A 27,293-nucleotide genomic window follows, 5' to 3' on the forward strand; every position below is an offset into this window, starting at 1 on the left:
ATGGCAGCATTCTTTAGGTACGCTGCCGCTAAAGGAAAAATGAAAGTAGTTAGACAATACTAAAAATATATCCTTGTTACTACAGTATCGCAGTAAATCATTTCTTGTTACCGTATCGTGATACTATTCACCCTAAAATTGAAAAGACGGTTGCTTAAGCCTAGAAAACATTCAGAGTTTAAATAATGTTAGTAAATAAATAAATAATATTATTTCAAAATTTAAATATCCCAAAATGCAGGTTGAATTTACTTTATATAGTGTAGGTTAACATACATAAAACAAATAATTTTATAAAGTTATCTATAATGTTAACTTAAAGTTAAAGAAAATGTCATAAAATTGGATAAATAATACAGTATAATTTACAAAATACAAATATGATTTACTGTAAGGGGAATAAAACAGAATTCCAAAATTGAATCGAAATCAAATAAATAATAAATAATACAATTATAGATATACAGTATATACAGTATACACCTAAAGATTGCTGCCATCTGGCGGCCGGAAGTTTAATTGCAACACAAAATGAACAAACACAGGAAAAATTTGGGATCTTGTAATTGTCCAATTATTTTCTTTCAACATATACACAAAATAAGTTGTTGTTACTCCGAAGACTCCTGTGACAAGTTTCTTATAAAAACTATCCGGACGGCGAGTTACTGGGAACTACCAGCGGGTCTAACTACGGTCAAGACGCCAGTAAAGGCTGATCACCGGTTCTGATCTTTGGTTTCATTTACAAATATGAAAGCTTGAACTTTCACAGTGTTTAAATAAAAGTGAACTGTGAGAAATTGTTAATGCCTGTCTGAGAAAAGTGTATAAAAGTGTGTGGCTAGAGGCCTTAAAACATAAATAATTGTAAAAAATAAAGCTGATTACTTCTGGTTATTTTTAGAACGTATTCCCCCGCGATAAACGAGGGACCCCTGTAATGACCTTTTTGAGTCAAAGTTCTTAATAATCTAAACATAAATACATTTACAACTGTTATTGCAAGAATAACCCTGGAGTATCTCCGAGGTACATGATCTAATCTCTTGCTGAGTCAGCAGGTTTTCGTTGAGGAGCAGCCAAAGCATGAGCTAATGGTCGTGATGTTGTTGACGTTGTGCGCCTATTGTTGCGATAAAGAAGCGATAAAACAGTATCTAGTTAAGGTGCTAACATCTAAGCTGCACGTAGATGGTTGCTTATCAGGAAGTTCCTGACACACACAGTGTTCATGCCTCCCCCAAAGTCACTCCCTCTCTCCCTCCTAAACACCATGTGTGGACACTCGTATCTATTTTTATCATTATGGGTGAATTCAGTGGTACAAACGTCCCCCATAATTACTCACAACAAACTTTCTGCCGGCGGAGGCCGAACTAACGTGCACACTCAGCACATAAACACACACACGCACACACACAGACAGTGTGTTCCCCGGCATCAGTAAAACACACCTGTCCCAGCTGCTGTTTTGAAGGGAACAAGAGGGGGATGAAGGAATGTGCGACTCTCAGTTTTTCCTGTCGGCCTGCGAGCCCCCCTCCGTCCTCCTCTGACGCTTCTTCTTCTTCTTGTTCAGCAACTGCTGATCCTGTGCCGGGTCTCAGGGTCACTTTTGTTCGGGTCACACACAAGTGACTTTCTGTCGGTCAGCTCGAGCTGTCGGTGACTTTGAATTGTGTTTTTTTTGTGGTCCAAATGCAGTCCTTGTTATTGTGGTCATTATATAGATGATTTTGGACAAGACTACCGAAACCATTTTTAAAGCATTTATTTATGAGTTACATGATTGTTATTATAAAAATAATAATCCGAATAAATGTAATTGCAGTAATTATTATATTTGAGGCAGAAACCTTAAGAGAACCATCATGCTAAATATATATAATATACATTTATGTATACTTTTTTAAAAGGTTAAAAGCAGACTAGAAAATACATGTTTTAAGCACTAAAAACGAATACATTTTAATTTTTTACAAGCACAGTTTTCAATAAAAAATAAACAAACAAATACAATCAATTCTAGAATTTTTGTCTGAAATGGTTTGTTTTTAAAATCTAGATTGAAAAAAACAAACCATTTTATGTTGTCTTCAAATAAATAAACACTTTATTTCATCTTAAATAATAAAAGAAAAATGGTTTAATATTCAAATAAAATGAATAAATAAATAAAATGATTTTTTCTTCAAATAAAAAAAACACAAAATGTTTCTTCATATCAAAAAAGATGATAAGAATAACATTTTTTCCTCAAATAAAATTTCATTTTGTCTTCAAATAAAAAATATATATATATTTTATCTTCAAATAAAAAAATACGGTTTACTTTGTCTTCGAATTTAAAAATATAATAAAAATGTATTTTTGTCTTCAAATTAAATAACTTTTAATGTTGTCTTCAAACAAAACAAACAATTTAATTTCATCTTAAAGTTTAACAAAATGTAATTTAGTATTCAATAATAAATATAGTAACAATATTAATACACCTTAAAGCAAAATCAAATCAAATAAATGTTCTAATAAATCAACACCTGATAATAATCAATAATGTATTGTTTTATTCATATTTATTCATTTGTTTTTCTAAGTTTGAACAATTCTTTAACCTTTTGACTTCTAGTCGAGTGGCATCATTTGATACTGGGGCGTGAGAACACCGAGAACACAAGTCAAATATTACCTGCAGCCTTTGAGCAATTGACTTTCTCAAATATCACAAGATGTGCTTTTAATAACCGTCAGTTCCTGCGCCAGAGTGTTGTATTCTCGGCTGAGATCACTTGGTGGTCCAACATTTAACAAAAAAAAAGAAAAGAAATACGGCCTCGTATCAGTTGACTAATAATAAAAACCCTGCAACTGTCAAACAACACACAAGTGTTCCAAACAAGCGTTCTGACCTGAGAACACGTTTGACTCCTGATTGACAGCGGCGTCTCATAAAAGAGCCTCATTAACATCTCGCTGTCCGGACTCTTTACGAGTAGATGCACGCATCGCCTGCTTCCCTAAGCAGTTGTCTTTTCGGTATTTACTGGGGAAAAACATGTAGAGCAAGTGTCTTGTCTTTTCCTGGATTTACCAGCTTCTCCCATCTTTTTTTTTTTTGCTGTCGGCAGCTGAGCGTCCTCGGCCACCGGCCTTGAGAAGTCGTCTCAGCTCTTCCACGAACCCCCTACATGGAGCAGAACCTCCCGTGTTGTCCCCCAGGTGTTGTCGCCCCCTTCCTTCCTTCCTCTCCTCCCCCTGCCTGGGCTGTGAGTGGAGTGATGCGTGGACAGCTAGTCATTAAGCTGTCGGAGGACGACCCGAGCACAGAAACGCCGCCGCGAAAGATGAACGTACGCATTATGAATCGTTTTGTCGTCTTCTGAGGAGAATATCGATGTCAGACGTTTGCTTCTGTTACCTGAACCTGTCGCTGCTCTAGAGGGCTCTGACACGTGTGCTTCTGTTCTGGTGGCCATAGTTACATTAGACCAGTGAAACGATTGGCCGACAACTCTCAGAGTCACCTTTTGTTACTCCACGACTCACCGTAGTGTTACTCTGCAGCTCACTGTAGTGTTACTCTGCGACTCACCATAGTGTTACTCTGCAGCTCACGGTAATATTACTCCTTGAGTCACAGTAGTGTTACTCTGCGACTCACCATAGTGTTACTCTGCAGCTCACGGTAATATTACTCCTTGAGTCACAGTAGTGTTACTCTGCGACTCACCATAGTGTTACTCTGCAGCTCATGGTAATATTACTCCTTGAGTCACAGTAGTGTTACTCTGCGACTCACCATAGTGTTACTCTGCAGCTCACGGTAATATTACTCCTTGAGTCACAGTAGTGTTACTCTGCGACTCACTGTAGTGTTACTCTGCAACTCACGGTAATATTACTCCTTGAGTCACAGTAGTGTTACTCTGCGACTCACTGTAGTGTTACTCTGCAGCTCACGGTAATATTACTCCTTGAGTCACAGTAGTGTTACTCTGCAGCTCACTGTAGTGTTACTCTGCAGCTCACGATAATATTACTCCTTGAGTCACAGTAGTGTTACTCTGCGACTCACCATAGTGTTACTCTGCAGCTCACGGTAATATTACTCCTTGAGTCACAGTAGTGTTACTCTGCGACTCGCCATAGTGTTACTCTGCAGCTCACGGTAATATTACTCCTTGAGTCACAGTAGTGTTACTCTGCGACTCACCATAGTGTTACTCTGCAGCTCACGGTAATATTACTCCTTGAGTCACAGTAGTGTTACTCTGCGACTCACCATAGTGTTACTCTGCAGCTCACGGTAATATTACTCCTTGAGTCACAGTAGTGTTACTCTGCGACTCACCATAGTGTTACTCTGCAGCTCACGGTAATATTACTCCTTGAGTCACAGTAGTGTTACTCTGCGACTCGCCATAGTGTTACTCTGCAGCTCACGGTAATATTACTCCTTGAGTCACAGTAGTGTTACTCTGCGACTCACCATAGTGTTACTCTGCAGCTCACGGTAATATTACTCCTTGAGTCACAGTAGTGTTACTCTGCGACTCACCATAGTGTTACTCTGCAGCTCACGGTAATATTACTCCTTGAGTCACAGTAGTGTTACTCTGCGACTCACCATAGTGTTACTCTGCAGCTCACGGTAATATTACTCCTTGAGTCACAGTAGTGTTACTCTGCGACTCACCATAGTGTTACTCTGCAGCTCACGGTAATATTACTCCTTGAGTCACAGTAGTGTTACTCTGCGACTCACCATAGTGTTACTCTGCAGCTCATGGTAATATTACTCCTTGAGTCACAGTAGTGTTACTCTGCAGCTCATGGTAATATTACTCCTTGAGTCACAGTAGTGTTACTCTGCAGCTCATGGTAATATTACTCCTTGAGTCACAGTAGTGTTACTCTGCGACTCACCATAGTGTTACTCTGCAGCTCACGGTAATATTACTCCTTGAGTCACAGTAGTGTTACTCTGCGACTCACCATAGTGTTACTCCGCAATTCACGGTAATATTACTCCTTGAGTCACAGTAGTGTTACTCTGCGAGTCAACTTAGTGTTACTCCGCGACTGAACGTAGTGTTACTTCGCAACTCACCATAGTGTTACTCTGTGAGTCACCTCAGTGTTACTCCGCAACTCACGGTAGTATTACTCCTTGAGTCACAGTATTGTTACTCTGCGACTCACCGTAGTGTTACTCTGTGAGTCACCTCAGTGTTACTCCGCAACTCACGGTAGTATTACTCCTTGAGTCACAGTATTGTTACTCTGCGACTCACCGTAGTTTCACTCTGCGAGTCACCGTAGTATAACTCCGCAAGTAACTGTAGTTACTTTGTGAGTCACCTTAGCATTGCTACTTGAGTCACAGTAGTGTTACTCACGAGTCACTGTAGTATTACTCCGCAAGTCACCGTAGTATAATTCCGTGAGTCACTTTAGTGTTACTTCGCGAGTCATCTTAGCATTACTCCATGAGTCACAGTAGTGTTACTCCGCGAGTCACCATAGTGTTACTAAGCAAGTCACCGTTGTTTTAACCTGCGTTTCACAGTAGTGTTACTTGCCGAGTCACCTTAGCATTTCTCTGCGATTTACAGTAGTGTTACTTCACAAATCACAGTAGTGTTACTCCTTGAGTCACAGTAGTGTTACTCGCAAGTCACCGTAGTGTTATTCCACAAGTCACTGTAATATTACTCTGCAAGGCTCCTGACAATGAACATGATATTCTGTGTGTCACATTGTTGTTTGTTTATTATAATTTTGTATTTTTTTCCAATCCACCACTCATAACGGTCTGATAAAGTGATCCTCCTAGAAAAATTGTCTTTTCAATCACAAATTTGCAAATTCAGTCGCAAACTAGCGACAAAAATATTGCGGATGCAAGTCATTTAAATGATTCTTTTGACAAAAAAGACTCAAAGTAGAGCCGCTGCTCTTCCACACCAAGAGAAGCTGAAACATATTTGTACTTTTGAACAATGTTGTAAACAGTGAAGATGTTTATCTCTGCAGGAATTCCTCCACGTTTGACTGGTTTAAGATATGCAAACATGCCTGCATGAGTCGTTCAAACTCCATTTTAAAACGTGAACAAACTCCAGGATTAGTTGTTTTGTTAAAGAGACGACTCATGTTGCGAGATCAGAGGTGTTAATGCGAGTGTTTGGTTTACTAATCTCTGCATTGAATCCAAGTATCTCGCAACCCAGACTTGATGGCGCTTTGGCACGACATGTTTTAAGACTGCAGTTAGCAAAGAAAACACGTCCAAGAAAACACATTAATCAAGCGAACGCTGAGTCTGTCGTCTTCAACCAGCATGACTACGAAAAGTCCTCGAACTTCTTGGAGTCGTAACTCATATCACTGATAGGTGGACACTTTACGACCATGTTACGCAATTGTAACGCTACACGAAATATCACTTATGTCTTTCATCGTCATTTTTTTGTTTGGACTACTACAATTCTGATGAAGTTTTCTGTTAGATAAATTCACCTCAATTAACTGAGAGGAAGTATCCCTTTCAAAATAAAATAATTTCCGAAAAGGATTTTCTATATTACTATGACTTATGATTCGTTAATTTCATACTGAATGAAGCTACAGTTGAGGTCAACACAGAAGTAAATTTTATGATTTCAATGTATAAGTACAGTGACCTTGAGTGTCCAGAGAGGCACCTTAAAATAAATGCATTATTATTATTAGCATGTATAGCATGTAGCCCACAGACTTGACGGTATATGGAGGATTCCTTCTATGGATTTGAACGAGAGTCGACAAGGTCGATGGAATTTAAAAAACCTCTAATTTGCTCACCGACATGGAAAAAGAGTCTCTGCTACTGTGGACTGAACTGCCTGAATATAAACTTGCTTCTTTTGGTTTAAAAAATAAATTAAACACTTGAGTTATTTAACTTTTATATTCCCACTTTACTGTACCACCTTGTTTTATTGTATTTTAATCATCTAATTGTATTTATTTAATTAATTTTCTTCACCACATGCAATTATTGTGTTGTTTTTACAATACTGACAATTCATGTTCAATTGTTTCTGATATGACAATGAAATAAATGACAATGACAATGAATTTAAACAATTTCCTGAAGGAGACCTCCTGAGGGATCAATAAAGTTTTACCTTACCTTAAATATGACTTATGTTTTTTATCTTTAAACAGATATTATAATTGTGGTTATACATGGGCTGTGGCAATCATATTGAGAAATAATACCTCATAGAAACATGTAGAAAAAACCCACTATGAACTAGTTCATTTCTGTTGCGATCCAATTATGACCTATGAACTATGAAGGATTGAATTGGGGAACTGAACTTTGAACTAGTTCCGATCGAAAGTAAACAATACATCTTTAGTATACTGGTTGAATAATTCAGAGTTATAGCCCCACCTACTGGTGACCGAACCCAACGTGGTCGTCGCTAAAGAACGCAGAACTTATTTTTTTTTTTTTTCGACTAGTCATTGCAGATTTTTACAAATATATTTATATATGTTGTGTTGTTCATGATGGAACTCATCGCACACTTCCAGACAGAATTAACCACAACTCAACAGAGACGCGTCCGGTGGAACCAAGTTCATTTATTTTTCCATTTAAGTGTGTTTTAGTCTTGACTCAGACACGTCTAAACCGTCTGCAGGTGTGAGTGGTTGTTGACGTGCCTTCATATCATCCACAGTGACTCAGAAAAAGTCCACCTGTTGTTACATAAAGTGTGGCGATGAATCAAAATTCAATGTATCCAACATGACAGGGGAACATGAAAATTAGAAAGAGGACCATCGTTTGACTGTACAATGCTTAGGTGCACCTGTATTTGTCCAGTACTTCAAGGTACTCCAGTGTGTTATCTAATGTTGTTACCCCTCCAACAATGACACACACACCTCTGGTCCTGCCTGAACACGCTCGTCTTCTCTCGCAGCCAAACAACTCATGTGTGGGTTTGGAAGTGTTTTTGAAAAAAAAAAAGCTTAAATGGTGTATTCAATTTCAACGGTGTGTGTGTGTGTGTGTGTGTGCGTGGGATTAAGGAGAGTGACAGAGAAATATATATTGGCCTCGGGTGGAGAAGTGTTTAGTTTGACAGCTTTACTGACCTTTAACTCTTTTTTAGGAGCGATAAAGCACATTTAGAACACAGAGTTTCTGTACATTTTTACGAGTGTGTGTGTGAGGAAGTGTGTTGCAGGATGTACTGTAGGTTGGTTGTGATGTGCAGAGGTGCTGAGGGAAGATGGGGAAACAGCTGTTCGGGGAGCCTCTTCTTGCATTGGCAAACATTTTCTAAGCATTTCTGCTTATGAGTACTTTTTAAAAAACTTTATTGCTCCTCAGGACGACTTGATTTATTGAAGGTGTTGCTCAGCATCTTTACGAGATTGAATTAAGCTTTTATTGTTATGACGGTGATCAAAGGCGAAACATCTGGAGTCTACTAAAGTGGAGCATCCTTCACTTCAGGAGCCTGACCTTGTTTTTTTGGATACTTTGGTGAACGTGTCTGAGAAGATGTTTCTGGTCCACAGTTGACGACGTAAAAACACAAGTTAACTCATACAGTAGTGTAAAGTATAAAGCATTTTTATATTTATTAGTTCACAAAACTTTAGAACCAGGCAAGAAAAACAGAAAATATTGATACACTTAAATATTGAGATATTTTTTCCATGATATTGCATCGATATCCAAAACCCCTGTAATGAGATTTTGTCTTTATCATAGTTTTTTATTGGTTTATATTCCGATAAAGTGTATGGAAGATAAAACATTTTGAATTCTTACCAAATATAAAATGCTTTTTTTGTTTTTGTTTGTGTGTGTTGCAATTCAACTTCTGTCTGCTAGATGGCAGCAGTTATTACAACCTTACGCAGCTAAAGGAACAATGAAATCCGGGGAGGTCCTGGAGATGACTGAGGACGAGAGGATACAGATCGGTTGAGCAGCTCTTAAAGCTGATGTTTGGACATATTTTGGTTTCAAAACAAATTAAAGCAGTTACGAATTTCATGAGTCATGTAGTCAGTAAGATTAAAGTACTTTGGGAAAATACTACAAATATATCCTTGAGTATCACAATATATCTTAATCTTATCCCTGTAATGTGATATTTATCGTATCGCCTAAAACAAAACATATCCAGAATTTAAGGAATTAGCATTAGCAATTGTTTGTTCAAACTAAATCTGCTCAAGTGCTGCAAATGTTTTTTTAACGACATAAGGATTAGGAAAACATTACACAAAAATGAATGGAGTTTTAGAGAAAACAGTAACAATATTAGTTTTGTTGGAAACCATCGAGGGAGCATCTTGTACGTATTAAAAAATAAATTAAAATAAACACATAAAGAACAAGATTTACACTGTAAAATTAGGAGAAAAGTATACGTTCAAGTTAAATAAAAGCTTAATGGAAAAAAAAACTAAATTATATCAGAAAATAAATACAATTTATTTATTTATTTTCCTTTCCAGCTTATGTTTTATAGCGTTTTAACGAATAATATATAATAATATATTGAGAAACAAACTCTCTGCATTAAGTTGATGTGTTTAACTAAATGACTACATTACCTACTAAACAGATGGATGAAGGCTTTAAACATAGAAGCTCGTTCATAGTGGACCCACGGCTTCTGTAAGCGATACGGTGAACTATGTCGCCATCTAGTGGTGGATCCTTACTCTTGAGAGTATGAGTTAAAGTGGAAAAACGGAGCATAAATGTAAAACTTGAAAAAAGACGTCATTAAAATTTGAATTTTGCACTTAATATGTTCCAATGATGAATTTTATTTTTGATGCATGTTAAGTTAATATTTGACTCAACATTTTGGAAATTCTTTGGTACTTTTGAGAACAAGATGTTTAGGATTGAATCACCGTCCTCGGCCTCAGTCACCTTGTTGTTGTTTTTTAAGTTGGCACGTGAGAAATGTCGTGCGTGACAATTAAAAAAAAACGAGTCCGACCTGCTGCGACACACTTAGAAATACAATGACAAGCTTGTTCTTACACGCCGTCTAAAAACAACATGCTTGAGCAGAGATGTCACTCTTGTCATACGAGAAGAGATGTGTTGCTACAAAGACAGTCACTCATCAGTCAGACGGTGACAAGTGAGAACAGAGGGTTTGACTCATCGGGTCATCGAGGCCGTTCAACAACTATTATCCTTCTCTCTGATCAAAACTCCTATTATTTTTTTAATTTAAGTCAAATTTTATAAGTTAAATCCTCATAATCATTATAAATAAATGGACTACACAGTAGAAAAACTGATTTACAAAAGCAATAGATTTTGCATCTTTGAAAGCTCAAAACTATTTAAGAAAAGGAAAAAAAGAAATGTAAAAAAAAAAGATTAAAATACGTAAACGACAATAAACTGAACCATATATTTTATTTGTTTAATGGCAGAATATTTGAATAGAAAACGAGAAAGAAAATCGTTTTTGATGAATGATAAAAAACGAATTAATAAACAAAAATTTCACCGTCAAATAAATAATACAAATGATCAAACTATTACTAACTAAAAAAATAAATGGATGATAAAATTATATTATTAAGATTAAAACAAACAATTATTAAATACCAACTATCCCAAGTACTTTATTTTAATACAGGAAAAAAGGAAACTATTGAATTTAAAAATAAAAAATATATATACAACGATAAAAAAACTAATATTAAAAAACAACTATCCCAAATATTTTATCTTCAATTGCAGAAAGAAAACATTTATTTTAATTGATTTTATAATCAATACAACTATCCTAAATAAATAATAATAAAAACTATTAATTCACCACAACTATCCCCAATGTTTTCTTTTCAAAGCAGGAAAAACTGTTAAAAACTATCCCAAAAAATCATAGAAACTATGATCCAAATAAATAAAAAATGACAAAAAATAATAATAAATAATGATAAAAATGATAAACTATCCCAGATAAATTAATGATAAAAAAAACAAATAATGCACAATAATGAAAACCTCATAATCATTATGAATAAATGTACTACACAATAGAAAAATTGATTTACAAAAGCAATAGATTTTTCATCTTTGAAAGCTCAAAACTATTTAGGAAAATGTAAAAATGTAAATGTAAAAAAAAGATTAAAATACGTAAACGACAATAAACTGACCCATATATTTGATTTGTTTAATGGCAGAATTATTGAATAGAAAATGAGAAAGAAAATCGTTTTTAGAAATGATAAAAAACGAATTAATAAACAAAAATTTCGCAATCAAATAAATAATACAAATGATCAAACTATTACTAACTAAAAAAATAAATGGATGATAAAATTATATTATTAAGATTAAAACAAACAATTGTTAAATACCAGCTATACCAAGTACTTTCTTTTAATACAGGAAAAAAGGAAACTATTGAATTTAAAAATAAAATAAATGAATACAATGATAAAAAACTATTAAAAAACAACTATCCCAAATATTTTATCTTCAATTGCAGAAAGAAAACATTTATTTTAATTGATTTTATAATCAATACAACTATCCTAAATAAATAATAATAAAAACTATTAATTCACCTCAACTATCCCCAATGTTTTCTTTTCAAAGCAGGAACAACTTTTAAAAACTATCCCAAAAAATCATAGAAATCATATAAATTATGATCCAAATAAATAGAAAATGACAAAAAATAATAAATAATGATAAAAATGATAAACTATCCCAGATAAATTAATGATAAAAAAAACAAATAATGCACAATAATGAAAACCTCATAATCATTATGAATAAATGGACTACACAATAGAAAAACTGATTTATAAAAGCAATAGATTTTGCATCTTTGAAAGCTCAAAACTATTTAGGAAAATGTAAAAATGTAAATGTAAAAAAAAGATTAAAATACGGAAACGACAATAAACTGACCCATATATTTGATTTGTTTAATGGTAGAATTATTGAATAAAAATGAGAAAGAAAATCGCTTTTAGAAATGATAAAAAACGAATTAATAAACAAAAATGTCGCCATCAAATAAATAATACAAACGATCAAACTATTACTAACCAAAAAAATAAATGGATGATAAAATTGTATTATTAAGATTAAAACAACAATTGTTAAATACCAACTATACCAAGTACTTTCTTTTAATACAGGAAAAAAGGAAACTATTGAATTTAAAAATAAAATAAATTAATACAATGATAAAAAACTAATATTAAAAAACAACTATCCCAAATATTTTATCTTCAATTGCAGAAAGAAAACATTTATTTTAATTTATTTTATAATCAATACAACTATCCTAAATAAATAATAATAAAAACTATTAATTCACCACAACTATCCCCAATGTTTTCCTTTCAAAGCAGGAAAAACTGTTAAAAACTATCCCAAAAAATCATAGAAATTATGATCCAAATAAATGAAAAAATGACAAAAAATAATAATAAATAATGATAAAAATGATAAACTATCCCAGATAAATTAATGATAAAAACAAAACAAATAATGCACAATAATGAAAACCTCATAATCATTATACAACACAATAGAAAAACTGATTTACAAAAGCAATAGATTTTGCATCTTTGAAAGCTCAAAACTATTTAGGAAAATGTAAATAAAAACCAGATGTTTGGCTCAAAACTATTTAAGAAAATGTCAAGAAAAACCGGATGTTTGTCCTCAAGTCTTCAGGGTGACTAGAGGAGTTTCTGCATCCGTGACTCTCCCTCCTGACTCCTTAATCCGGCTTGATCGATGTCGGCCTCCCGACACCTCGCATGATTTATCAGCGGCTTCATCCAGTCGAAACGACTGGGTTTTTTTTTTTTGGCATCAACAATTTGGGGGGTCATTGAGCGAGACGGAGATGCACAAGTCATTTTTTTTTAATGTTGAATATAAGAACATTCCGCCAGCAGAGTCCGACCCACACCTGACACACATCCTGGTGGATAAACAGAAGGACAATCTCTGAAAGTTTACATTCTCAAAAAAAAAAAAGGAAAATTCTACATCTAAACGCCCCAAATTTTTCTCCACTCGTATCCGTTGTTAAAAGCTGAATAACTGACATTCAAAGCTCGATCTATCCTCTAGTTTAAGGCCCACTTTATTGCTGTTTTATTTAGCATATGGCGACACAACTTTAACCACGGAGAGCGTCTTCTAACAGCATATCGACACATCACCTGTTCTAGAGATGCAGTTTAGATATGAAAGTGCAAAGAGTTTTCACAATTTTTTAAACATGTCTTAAGTTGTTTTGTGTCTTTTTACAGCTGATATTCAATTGAATGACCTAAAAACTCAAGAACACATCATAGTTTTTGTCAATAGATGTAAGATATTGGAGGCAGAGACTGATCCATCAGGAAAAACCTAATCGACTTTGATGAATGTTATGGGAGTTGTTGCAGTGCATTGTGGGAGTTTAGTATGAGTGACAGGAAGGTAACTGATAATGAAGAGACATTCTTTTGCTATAGCCTTGAATTTGTCATGTGTTAAAGCAGCACTAAGTAAGATTTAAAAGATTGTTTTGAGGGTCGGAACTGCAATGTCGTGAAGCCTCCGTTGCAACATGTGAAGTAGTTTTGTTGCGTTTTCTCTTTTCTCTTTATCTGGCAACTTCAAAAAGTCTCTCTCTCGGTACTTTATATGACTTCATCGTCTCTGACCCACTGCTGTAAAAGTTCAGCGGTCATGTGACCAGGGAGGTCGTCCAGACAAAGTTATGTAGAGAAAATAATATTTAAGTCTACATAGTGCTGCTTTAACGAAGAATATCGTACAACAACTTTACGTAGAAGACTGAATTTTACACTTTGTTTTCCAATCATGTTGTTTTAGTAGTCGTGTGACTGTACGACCTTGTTATTTACAAACGTAAGCGTAGTAAATCGGAATAAATCCATTCAGACATTCGTAACGATAATGACAAATCGGGAGTTGTGTGCGTAACTGAAGCCCTTTTTTCTCTCGTCGTGTTAAACATCGCATTCGCGCGACGCCGTAACGTGGAGCTGATTTCGAGGAGCTCTTTGACTTTGATCGCAGGGGGTTCATTGTGAAAACGGCACGGCGGCGGCGACGGCGAAGCGTGTTTATCCAGCGGAAAAAAAAACATCCCACGAGTGCTTTTGAAATGCAAATCCAGACACGGAACAGAAGGACCTGCGAAGACCCGACGAGACCTGAGAGCTGAACGGATCTAATTCAGGCTTACAGCGCGATTGTAGTTTCTGAACCGAAGAAGAAGAAGAAGAAGAAGAAGAAGAAGAAGAAGAAGAAGAAGAAGAAGAAGCAGGAAACATCTGAGCTGCTTAACATTCTAGGAAAAAAAAAAAAACTCTTGCTACGACACCTGCATGCAAACATCTGTCCTCCAGGCAGCAAATTAAGGCGAGTGTGAAGGAGATTGTTTTACTTTCACGTTGAAAACTGACTTTCAGGTAAAAGAGGTTTTTGACTCGAGGGATGATATTTGTGCATAGGCTTGAATCAGTCACTGCCAATGAATATGGACCTATTTTTTAAAAGTATAAAAACAAGATGAAACCGTATTTGTTCCGATAATATATTAACTCTAAGTGTTGTGCCGAACTCCTGAGTGACCAAAAGAAAATTGTGAAAGAAAAAAAAAGATTAAAATATGTAAACGACCATAAACGTACCCATATATTTTATTTTTTTAATGGCAGAATTATTGAATAAAAAAATGAGAAAGAAAATCGTTTTTAGAAATGATAAAAAACGAATTAATAAACATATTTCGCCATCAAATAAATAATACAAATGATCAAACTATTAATAACTAAATAAATAAATGGTTGATAAAAATAATAAAACTATCCCAAATAAATAAAGATTAAAACAGGAAACTTTTAAAACAGGAAAAGAGGAAACTGTTGAATTAAAAAATAAAATAAATAAATAAATAAAAGGATAAAAAAATAATATTAAAAAACAACTATCCCAAATATTTTATATTCAATTGCAGAAAGAAAACATTTATTTTAGAATTAGTAAAACTATCCCAAATAAATAAAGATTAAAACAAACAATTATTAAATACCAACTATCCCTAGTACTTTCTTTTAATAAAGGAAAAAAGGAAACTATTGAATTTAAAAAATAAAATAAATAAATAAATAAATACAATGATAAAAACTACTATTAAAAAACAACTATCCCAAATATGTTATCTTCAATTGCAGAAAGAGAACATTTATTTTAATTTATTTTAGAATTAATAAAACGATCCCAAATAAATAAATAATAATAAAAACTATTAATTCACCACAACTATCCTCAATGTTTTCTTTTCAAAGCAGGAAAAACTGTTAAAAACTATCCCAAAAAAATCATAGAAATGATGATCCAAATAAATAAAATCATAAAAATGATAAACTATCCCAGATAAATGAATAATAAAAAAAAAAAACTAATGCACAATGAAAACACAAAAAATATCCCAAATATTGTACTTTGAATTGCAGATAAAATATTTTTTATGTGTTGACGTTAAATCTGGACATTCGTTTGTATTTTGCTGATGAATTTATACAAACTATCTGAAGTAATGACGTCATCCTGGTAAAAAGAAGGTAAATAAGTGAAGTCATATCATGATGAAATAATCTAGTGACATTATTATATAGTAACTAGTTTATTCTTCCGTCTCAAGCTAGTGTTTGGATTTGTTCGCGCACGTCTGGATCGTCACCCTCCGCGGCGGCGCCTCCTCGATGATCCGATTGGCCACGAGATCCTGAAGCTGCAAAGCTCCGCCCCCGAAAAAGCAGAACGCCGGACACACGGGCGCCGAACAGTCCAGGTGACCCTCCCAGATGAGGCGCAGCGAGTGGGCGTCGTAGAACGTGACGCGTCCTCGGTCGCAGTCCAGACAGACGCCGAGCCGCGGCGGCAGAAGCGCCGTGTGATGCTTCGCGCCGTGACTCTGAGTGTCCCCGAGTTTGTGTCCGTGTGGGATCAGGATCTTCCCCATGCCCATGGTCAGGAGGCAGAGGACCGGGGCGTCCTGGCCGTCCTCCGCCTCGCTGTCGTGGCCGCTGTCGGGGTCACAGCTGAGCGGGAATCAAACAAAATATATTAAGAAATTAGCTGCTCTTATACTTTGTCAGGTTAGTTAATCTGACTTTTACTTAAACAAAGAATAGAAATCAGATCTGGTTTAAAGTATTGCAATAGTTTTCATGTCTTAACAAGAAGGATCTGTCTCGCCTACAGTTTATACAGAACTCTGCAGTGAGAATTCTGAGCCGCTCTAGTAGAAGAACTCACATTTCTCCGATCCTTAAAACTCTTCACTGGCTTCCAGTTTCTTTCAGGATCAACTTTAAAATTCTGGTTCTTACTTTCAGATCTATTCATGGTCAGGCTCCTCCTTACATCACTGATCTGATCCAGCCTTACACCCCAGCTCGGGCTCTGAGGTCTGTGGATCAGAATCTACTGATGGTTCCTGAACACGGTTCAGGACCAGAGGAGAGAAATCTTTTCAGGCTGTTGCTCCTAAGCTTTGGAACGATCTTCCTCTCTCTTTGCGCTTGATGGATCTACTGACTCCTTTAAGAAACATCTTAAGACCTTTTTATTTGTTCAGGCTTTTCCTTGATTTTCTGGAACTCCTGTTGTGTTATCAGTTTTATCTTGATTTTTAAAGTATATACTTTATTGAGTATTGTTTTTGATTTTTTAAGCGCTTTGTGACCCTGGTCTGGAAAAGCGCTATATAAATAAAAATTACTTACTAACTTATGTTTTACTTGTATACAGGTGAGAACAATACAGAGTTTACATGTCTGTCTGATCTTCATCCCAGTTTCACAAGTCGATATTTGTCTAACTTTGAAAGTTTCACCAAAAACCAAACTTGGATGAGTTATTATCCTGAAGGTCAAAGTGGCGTTTACTCTGTCAAGAGGCCAGTTCCTGGTAAAAAGATCCTCACATTCCTTTTTTTCACACATGCAGTGATAAAAACACCAGCAGTGATATAATTATAGTCAGAATAAGAAACGAATATTGTCAGTGTTTTAAACACAACATGGGAATGTGTTTTGGTATCAGTACAGAATAAAAGAATGAAATAAGATAACGCACAAAAAAGCAAAAGAAAAACAGAAACGAGCAAAGAGGAATCCATTCTGTGATTACATGTAAATTCAATAAACATAAGGAATTTCCTGTTGTACTGCTTTGTAATAAATGCCATTTTAAATGTATATTAAATCTTTAAAATACAGATTTTCTCTTATTTTTATATTTCTTCATTTTTTTTTACAATTTTGGTTATTTGAAAAATATAAATGTTTCATTTTCTGGTTCATGTTTTTGGCCTGTGTGTAAATTAAACAGTTACGGGTAGTTATAGAAGAAACAAGCAAAACTAAAAGGTTACATTTTGAGTCAAACTAGAAACTTGTGAGAACGTCAGAGGAAGGAAGTCTGTACGTACCGAGGGCTGGCCATGTCCTGGGGGATGTGAAACCACTCCTGGAGTTTGACCTCCTGCCCGACACCCACCTGCACCAGAACCAGAAATATCACTTACTGGTTCCACCACTGAGAAAATAACTCAAAAACGTATGTACGCATTTGAAGCAAGTATCGGATATTTTGTTGGTGTATGTAATACCATTACTTTAATCCACTAGTTTGTGTTGCTGTGAGTTATGGAAACCTACTGCCCCCTACTGTCCCATTCAGCTCATTGCCGTCGTTGATATTTAAAATAAATTATATTATTGAATCAACATTTTGCAAAAAATAAAATAAATCTCAACATGATATAAGAGCCGCTTGGCAGAGGTCTGCTCTCTCTTCGTGCTTTTTCGGTTTGACATTTTCTATATCGTTTATGTAATAAATGTGTTTTTTTTCCTGTTGTTTTCTGTAATGCAATTATTTCCTATTGTATGTTTTTTTTAACGAATGTATTATTCATTAGACATGATAAAAATAATAATAATATTTGTTATGATGAAAAGAGAAACAGTGTAAAAAAAATATAAAATGAAAAATCTTATATTTTCTTTTGGTAAGTGTGAATGCATAGACATAAAACGAACAAATATAAAGTTTGTTTTATTGTTATTTTTTAGAAATATTACTATTTAACTCTACAAATTTGGTAGAATCTGTAGATTTTGTCCATTAAATGTCTTTCATTTCTTTGGATAATTGGTTGTAAAATGGAAAATAACTTTAAATATTGCAGTTTTTAACCACGTTTTTAATATTATTTTCTTATTTTGTCCCTTTTTAGCGCTTTATCCCGGGGTCGGGGTCAAGAGTAGACTGGAGCCTATCCCAGTATCATAGGGCGAGAGGCAGGGGACACCCTGGACAGGACGCCAATCTTTTTTTTTTTAAATTCCAGTTCTGGTCCAAAACTCCTCACCTTGACCAGATAGGACCCGGTCTCCACCGAGCACACCCAGTAGTGCCGGCCTTGACTGACGGCCACGTCCCCCACGATGAGGTCGGAGGTCAGGTGGCAGCTGGTGAGCATGCGGTCGGCGGTCTGCAGCAGCGACAGACCGGGAACACTGCGGGCGTAGGTCAGGCCTTTACCCAGAGCCACCCTGTCGGCGTGGAGACCCCAACGAGAGTCCAGGGAGAAGCTCAGCACTGTCGGGGGGAGAGAGAGAGAGAGACCCGGACACGGCACGACACAGAGGTGAAGCAGTTTCTCTTGGAAGACTTCGGAGTGAGGGAGGAAAAGAAGGAGAGAAATGACCGCATGGGAACAAAAACTAGAGTCATTTCTTTGAAAAGGCTTCTTATCATCGTCATGGCAACAAGGAAGATGCAGAACAGACCTGGACCAACACAGAGTCAGGGGTGAGACTGGAGTCAGGAAGAAAAGAAAAAAAAGGAGGTGTTGAAGGTCAAATAAGAGATGGGGATGGAGGAGATCAGAGGGTGGAGAAGGAGAAGAAAGAGATGAAGATTATTTAACATTGAACATACAAAGACATGACTTTAGTAGAAAAAGGTTCTCAAGTTAGTTTTTTCGTTTTTTTTTTGTACGGTGGCTGAGAAGTTCAAAACAAATTATAAATATTGTATTTTTGAGTTTATGAATTAGTTTTGTACTTCACAGTCACACAATAATGGTTAAAACAACTTTAAAATGTGTTGAAAGTAATGTTGGAAAGTGGTTCCCAAAGAGGTCTGAGCGCCCTCCAGAGGCGACGCGTTGCAATGACAAGAGAGGGGCGCCAGAATTTTAGTATTTCTACTAATATTTGGCGTCTAAATTTATCATGATTCAATGATATTATTACTTATTCTCTCAATTTTGATGTGTCTTTGAACGCATCACCGTTGACTCACTCGCATCGTTCTTTCGTAAAAATGTAAAAACTTGTGAAAGTTTTTGAAATTATTTAGTTAGTAAAAAGAAAAGTAATTAGGGGTGTAGTGGAAGAAAATATCGATAAACTTAAATATTGCTGTTTTATTTTTTTCACAATTCCGTATTAATATCCAACAGCTCCGTATTGATTGTTTTTATGGCTCATATTTTAATAAGGATTGTATAAAGTAAAATAATTTGTTTTTAAAAATTTCCAATTGCGAATATTCACCACATTTTCCTTTTTTTTGTTGCAATAAAACTTCAGGCCGCTAGATGGCAGCAGACTTTACATCCTACGCAGCTAAATGAACAATGAGATCTTGGCCACGACTGAGGACGAGAGGATACAGTCGACTCCAGCATCTTTTAAAGCTGATCTTTTCACATATTTTAGTCAATATATATCGTTTGTTCCTTCAGAATCGCAATACATCATGAAATATCCTGATACTTATCGTATCCACAGATTATTGCCAATACACACCCTCAGTATTTGTACTTCATATTTAGAAAATTTGTGTTGAAAAGTTATTTTTATGTGCCAAAAATGTTGTTAAGACGATGAAATTGAATCATCTCGAGTATTTCGTCAACGAATGAGACACGAGATCATGGGACGCCTCACCTGGCGCGGGAGGCGTGTGCAGGTAAACCTCTTCGCTGTAATCCCCGAAGCCGGCCTTGTTGCAGCCCCGGACCCTCAGCACGTACACGCTGTCCATCTGCAGCTGCTCCACCACCGCGTTGGTGCCCTTCACCTCGTTCATGCGCTGCCACGACAGCGAGGCATTGGGGGACCTGGTGCCGCCCCACATGGCGCCGGTCGCCCCCGTGCGGCGCTGGTACTCCACGGAGAAATGCCACGCCGGAGCCGAGTCCTGAGGCAGGCGCCAGCACAGGAAGAGCTGGTCGTACGCTAGCGTCTTCTGGGTGTCGATGACGGGGGCCAGAGGGGCTGGAAATGAAAACATGAAGGTCAGAAAGATAAAGAGTTCTTATTTAAAGGCGGCCATGTTGGACTCACCTTGTATGAACTCCACGTTCTTAATCACTTTTATCTCTTTGGTGGCGTCGAGGTGGAAGTGTCTGAAGGACGTGTCGGCCGAGAGCGAGAAGCACTGAAGGTGTTCGATGGCTTTCGTTAACCTGCAGGTAAACGACTTTAAGAAAAATGAATCAAAAAAGCTCCTGGACTTTAACCTTTCACCTGTTGTGAGTGACTCGGGCCGCCTGGACGAAACAGGGTTGATCCGTCTCCTTGAGCAGCTCTTGAGTGAACACCATCAGACCCGCCTGCTCCATTAGACCCCGTCTCTCCGACACCTGAGCGGTCAGGAGGTCCCCCCGCTTGGAGCGCGTCCCCTCCAGGGCCACGGCCATGGCCCCCTGGCGCTCGGACACGGACGCCCCGAGCTCCCGTATGCAGCGGGTCAGCTGCTGGAGGGCGACCGAGCTGTTCGCCTGCAGCACAAGAAAATCAAAGTTAAAACTAGTGAATTCAAAGTGTAATCGAACCTATTCTGACTATGGAGGAGGAAACTTTAAGCCAGATTTAGGGACAAGACCCTCATATTGTTGGGGTATTATGGGGCTACTATTGTTTCAAAACATGCCTGCAAAGTATTACGAATTTGTAGCTGCACCGAGGCTAATCCGCCATCTGCTGGTGGGACTACATCATCGCAGTAAGTAACACATTTGTAAATCGAGCAACACATTCGTAAATCAAGTAATGCATTAGTAAACCGATTTACACATTTTAAAATCAAGTAACACATTTGTAAATCAAGTAATTCATTATTAATCGATGTATACATTTTTAAATCAAGTAACGCATTTGTAAATGAAGTGACACATTTGTAAATCAAGTAATACATTGGTTAATCGATTAACACGTTTTTAAATCAAGTAACACATTTGTAAATTAAGTAACACATTTGTAAATCGAGTAGCACATTTGTAAATTAAGTAACACATTTGTAAATTAAGTAGCACATTTGTAAATCGAGTAATGCATTAGTTAATCGACACATTTTTAAATCGAGCAACACGTTTGTTGTTCAAGGAGAACTCTATGTAAATCGAGTGATGCATTTTTAAATTGGATGAAGCACTTTTAAATCAAGTGACACATTTGCAAAGCAAGTAATGCATTACTAATTCAAGTAACACATTTGTTAATCGAGTTAAACATTTTTAAGTCAGGTTACAAATTCGTAAATCAAATAATGCGTTATTAATTAAAGTAAACCATTTGTAAATCGAGTGAAACATTTAAAAATCAGGTCACACATTTGTAAATCGAATAATGCATTATTAATTCAAGTAATGCATTTGTAAATCAAGTAAAACAATTGAAAAATCCGGGGACGCATTTGTAAATCACACGTTTATAAATTGAGTTACACATTTTTTAATTGAGTTAGAATTTATGAATCGAGTTAGGCATTTGTAAATCAAGGTACAGACAAAGTAACATATTTGTAAAACCGTTCACACTTTTTTGACTGTTTTGAATGCATACAATATCAAAACGTTTAAAAACAAAGTATAAAAATGGCAGGAATTACAGCAAAATACTTCTACAGCAGTTACTACAAAAATGATGAAAGTGAAACATATTAAAACACAAGAAAAAAGTTCCTGGATTACAAAACTACTACAAACCTCCATTTGTTTTATTGCGGCCTCCAACTGAGTGATTTGGTTCTGTATTGTCTCCTGATTGGCCAGAATGAAGTTGACCTCCTTGTTGAGAGTTTCCTGAAGAAAAGCAAAATCACATCATGAGCATCTTTACATGAACCCACTGTCGTCGTCTCACCTTCAAAGTCTGGTACGCTTGTGCTACAGGCAGGACTTTGTGTCCGTGGTGGAGGCGCCGGAGTTTACAGAGCGCACACAGCAGCTTCTGACAGTTGTAGCAGAACCACTGCATCTTCTCCTGCTCGTGCTCCGTGCACGTGAGCACCTGAGGAGGTCCAGGTGATTAAGTATCACATTTGTAAATCAAGTCTCACATTTGTAAATAAAGTAATGCAGTAATAAATGGATGTATGCATTTCTAAATCAAGTAACACATTTGTAAATCAATGAATGCATTAGTAAATCGATTTACACAAATTTAAATCGAGTAACACATTTGTAAATCAAGTAATGCATTTAAAGCGATTTACACATTTTTTTAATCAAGTAACACATTTGTAAATTGAGTAACGTATTTGTAAATCAAGTGATGCATTTGTAAATCGATTCACACATTTATAAATTGAGTAACGAATTTGTAAATCAAGTGATGCATTTGTAAATCGATTCACACATTTATAAATTGAGTAACGAATTTGTAAATCAAGTGATGCATTTGTAAATCAATTCACACATTTATAAATTGAGTAACGAATTTGTAAATCAACTAATGCATTTGTAAATCGATTTACACGTTTTTAAATCGAGTAACCCATTTGTAAATCAAGTAATGCAGTTAAATCGATTTACACATTTTTAAATCAACTAATACATTTGTAAATTGTTTTAAACATTTATAAATCAAATATTGCTTGAGTAAAATGGATGAAGCATTTCCAAATTGAGGGACACATTTGTAAATCGGGTGATGCATTTTCGAATCAAGTGAAGCATTTGTAAATGCTGAGTGGAGCCCGGAGGTGTAACTCGCTGCTGCGAACCTTAGGCCGGAAGTTGTTGGTGGGCAGGATGTGTTCGTGCTGGGCTCTCGGGGTTCCCCACGGGTGGTACAGTTTGAAACACTCGTTGCAGAAGTTGGACTTGCAGTCGGCGCAACCTTTCGTCGCCTCCAGAGCTTGGGGGGGTTTGCAGAAGCTGCAGGTGATGGCGATGCTGCCCAGACTGAGAGTGTGTCGGTACCTGCAGGAGTCATCCATGCAAGAATAACATGAAACACGAGATTAATATTTAAAGACGAGACGACCGATCTTTTCTGATGCTGCTTTGACCCATTTTGCTTTTCAGGTTCTGACCCAGATACAACAAACATCAATGGAGAGGGAAAGATACAAAACATTTGCTTCTGTAATTTCTTCATTATTGGCTAAGATAACATAAAACATAACTTTATTCTTCAGACATTGGAGTCATTTGAAAAGAAAAACTACAAAATAAATCAAAATAGGAGCAGAAATGTAGCATTTAAGCTAGTTTATTGTGATTTAATTCACATAAAAGTGTATAATTATAGATAGAACCTATATTTCTTGTCACTTTTTGATCGTTGATCCAGCAAATATTTGTATAAACAATTATTAAGGCAAAAAAAAAAAGAGTCTAGAGCATACTTGGGCAAAGTTTGGCCCGTAAAAAGTTTGAGGCAGTATTTTTTTTTTTTAATCATTACCAGTTTAACGCTATTTCAAATATAATTTCTAATTAAAAAAAATCTTTATCTTAAAATGACTGAATAAATCAGTTTGTTTTATTATTATTGTGTTACTAACTGTGTTATTTCACCTATCTTTAGTCTATTACCTCGATAACCCCCCACAGAATACAAACTGTCTCCTTGTCGAATTTAATTAAAAGTTTTAAGCTCAATTTTTAAGAGGCCAAAATGTAAACACAACTCTATATTCTAATTGTATTTATTTTTGTGTCTAAACAAGAAGGATCTGTCTCGCCTGCAGTTAATACAAAACTCTGCAGCGAGAATTCTGAGCCGCTCTAGTAGATGAACTCACATTTCCCCCGATCCTTAAAACTCTTCTTTATTGGCTAATTTTTATCCCAAACTTTTTTTGTGCTTTAGATACAAAGCACATAAGTTACAACTCCTGAGCCTCCCGCAGTTTTATGTCATTCATTCAGGCATCAGTTCTTGGACGTGCCATTAATAATCTATGATCAACCAATCCATAGTTATGTCGTAGTTCTTTGAATTACTGGTGAATGAGAAGTGATTTCAAGCCTGTCAGTTTCAGATTCAACTGATGTATTTGAGTGTGTTGCATGGTCACCGCTCCACGATGCGCTCCAGGGTCAGGTTCCGAAGACAGTCCGACAAGCCTCGCTCGCCGAGCTCCACGTCGCGCCGACAGGAAGGACACGGGAACATCATGGGGGGAGGGGCGTCTTTCCGCCGCCGCCCTGGACACGTCCCGCAGGCTGATGGACGGCAGGTGAACAGGTAAAATACGTTTGGTTAAAGGTGTGTCAGAGACAGTTTTTAATAAGTCATGAGAATGTGCCGGACTGTCATGAGTCAGCAGGAACATCTGAGGAACTGAAGGATCATCAGGAGGTTGAGCTGGCACGCTTCCAACGCAGATGTGTTTCACACCTGCATTACTTCATAGATACTAGAACGTCAAAGATTATCTCTAAACTCAAGTATGACTTTTTATTTGATTTGACCCTAATTTAGACAAAGTTACTCGATTAAACTAATCATCCTGTACATGGTTTGCATTAGAACTTATAACAATACGATTCAAAATTCTTCGGTACATTTTGAACGTTTTTGAATTTCAGTGAATTCTTGTTACTGTTCTTTCTTAAGATTTAAATAATGTGAATTAAAATACGTCAAAAACGTCAGCTGGGATTTTGCCGGATCTCGAGGGATTTCGTCGTAACTTCAGCTGCGGAGGATATAATGTCTGCTGCCATCTAGCGGATGGAAGTTCAATTGCAACACAAAAACTGACAAACACAGTGAATATTTGCTGTTCTTTATAAATTATGTAATTATTTGATTCACACACACTTTATTTAAATATAAAACATGAAAAAACTATGATAAAAAATATAAAGTGGTTTAAAAAAAAAATTGATACAGTGATGTTTATCGTGAAAACTAAATTAATAAATATCAAGGTCGATTTTTCATTTATTTATCCTAATATTATAGAAATTAAAAACATTAATACATTACCAGTGTTATCACAGTATAGTGCAAAATATCAGTATCCTAAAATATCACAATAGTTTTTTCATATATATACTGTATGTGTATGTATATATATACCTGATCGATTAATGTTGTTTTTTACTTGCAAATCACATTTTATTTTCATCATAGTTCTATTATGGTTTATATTTCAATAACTTGTGTATCAAATTAGATTATTTGATTATTTTATCTATTTATATACACTTTACATACAGTACATGCAAATATTCATGATGTTTGTTCATATATGTGTTGCAATTAAAGTCCTGGCCTCTAGACGGCATCACTCATTATGACTTCTGCAGCTAGGAGAAGATGAAATCCTGGCAGGCACTGAGGACAAGAGGATACAGTGACTCCAGTTCCTTTAAAGCTGTTGTTTGGACATATTTTGGTTTCAAAACAAATGAAAGCAGTTACGACTTCATCAAGAGCCATGTGGTCTGTAAATATTGCAACACCAGAGTCAAGTACTCGACAATACTACACATATATACAGTATCACAATATATGGTATCGTGGCCCCTGTATCATGTATCATATCACCAGATTCTTGTCAAAACACACCCCTCGTAAAAGTGATCAACCATCTGCTCACCTGTTCTGAGGACTCTGTCCAGGTGGTCGGGGGTCCTGGGCGAGGGGCGCCGCGGCTGTCGGGGGGAGCGCGTGTTCGGCGTGGACGCCGGCGAGTGCGGCTCGGGGGGCAGATCCGGGGGCGGGTACCCCTTCTGCACCAGCACCTCGGCCGCACACAGCAGACACACACTGTGCAGGCAGGGCAGGAGGACGGGCTGCTTCACCATCTCGTCGCACACCTGGCAGAGCAGCTCGCGCTCCATGCTCTTCATGTTGCTCTGAGGGGGGAAACCAACAAAAAAAAATCCAGGAGTGAATTCGACAATGACTCAGACTGAGTCACTGGAGTTGGTCAATTGTTGCTACGTTTACAGAGGTGTAGGAGGAAACTACAGTGCTGCTCTTCTATACAGGAGAAAGAAAATAACTACGAATTAAATCAGGGTTATTTGTTTAATGGAAGCAGCATCCCGTTTCTATGACAACGCTCATCATCCGGTCCTTATGAAGGCCCACATACATCTTGCTAACAAATAGCTGATAAGAAATACCAACTAATTTTATTTTATTTATTTAATTGAACGTCTGTCCTTCGTTTTTAGTCTATATATCTAAAATGAAAGGTATCCTTCTATGGATGTTCGTTTTGGTGCTAAGAATAACAAAGTACTTTGATGCTTTATGGTATTATTGCGTTACATTTTTGAGAAATATGTGTAGAAATACTCACGCTAATGCGAACCAACGCGTCCATGATGGAGGTGAAGGTTTGAAGCTCGGCTTCTGCCATATTGTTACGATGCTATTCTGTTGTTGTTTTTTTTACTTTATAAAAGAGGCTTACGTTCGTGGAATAGGTGTCGGTCCAGGTAGGCCTGGATGTTCTCACCGGAGAGATGCTCGGAGGATGGAGATGCTGCGCACACGCTTCCTCTGTCTCTCTCGCCGAGGACTAAACAGGAAGGAGGAGGGGGCAAAACAGCAATTTAATAATGATTTATTTACAAAATATATATATATCATCGTCGCATATATATTTTTATTTTATTGTTTGCTCTAATAAAAACAAATGTATATATTGTTTTGCTAATATAACTTCCCCGAATTAATTTCCGGTTAAGCTCATTTTGCGTCATATTCTAATAGAAAGGTTTCAATATTTCCAATTTTGGAATATACATTTTTTCCCATTATTTTCTATTGTTAAGTGATTAAGATAAGATACAACAAATAAACATTTAGCAGGTGTTCACTCAATAACGCTCCGTGTCCGGAACGTTTGTTTCAATACGCTCTCGCTCCGGTCACATTTACACAGCACACACTATGCGCGG

At 36.4% G+C, this 27,293-nt stretch overlaps 1 protein-coding gene across 2 annotated transcripts; it reads right to left on the reverse strand.

Moving 5' to 3' along the window:
* Positions 1-15,180: 15,180 nt before the first annotated feature.
* trim46a (tripartite motif containing 46a) lies at positions 15,181-26,857 on the reverse strand. 2 transcript variants are annotated; one of them, XM_087813185.1, is made up of 12 exons: positions 26,690-26,857; positions 25,979-26,237; positions 24,446-24,593; positions 23,144-23,342; positions 22,282-22,428; positions 22,125-22,220; positions 20,665-20,918; positions 20,482-20,603; positions 20,083-20,412; positions 18,495-18,943; positions 17,550-17,617; positions 15,181-16,155 (listed from the first exon to the last, which is right to left on the reverse strand). In XM_087813185.1, exons 1-12 carry the CDS (start codon positions 26,747-26,749, stop codon positions 15,756-15,758), a joined length of 2,532 nt encoding a protein of 843 aa, XP_087669311.1. In that variant the 5' UTR covers positions 26,750-26,857; the 3' UTR covers positions 15,181-15,755. The 2 variants fall into 2 exon arrangements, with proteins under 2 accessions (XP_087669311.1, XP_087669312.1); XM_087813186.1 differs by having other exon boundaries at positions 15,187-16,155; positions 18,495-18,724.
* Positions 26,858-27,293: the final 436 nt, after the last annotated feature.

The sequence above is a fragment of the Callionymus lyra genome, chromosome 17 (genome assembly GCF_982586985.1).
Source record: "Callionymus lyra chromosome 17, fCalLyr1.hap1.1, whole genome shotgun sequence".
NCBI classification, from domain to species: Eukaryota; Metazoa; Chordata; class Actinopteri; order Syngnathiformes; family Callionymidae; genus Callionymus; species Callionymus lyra.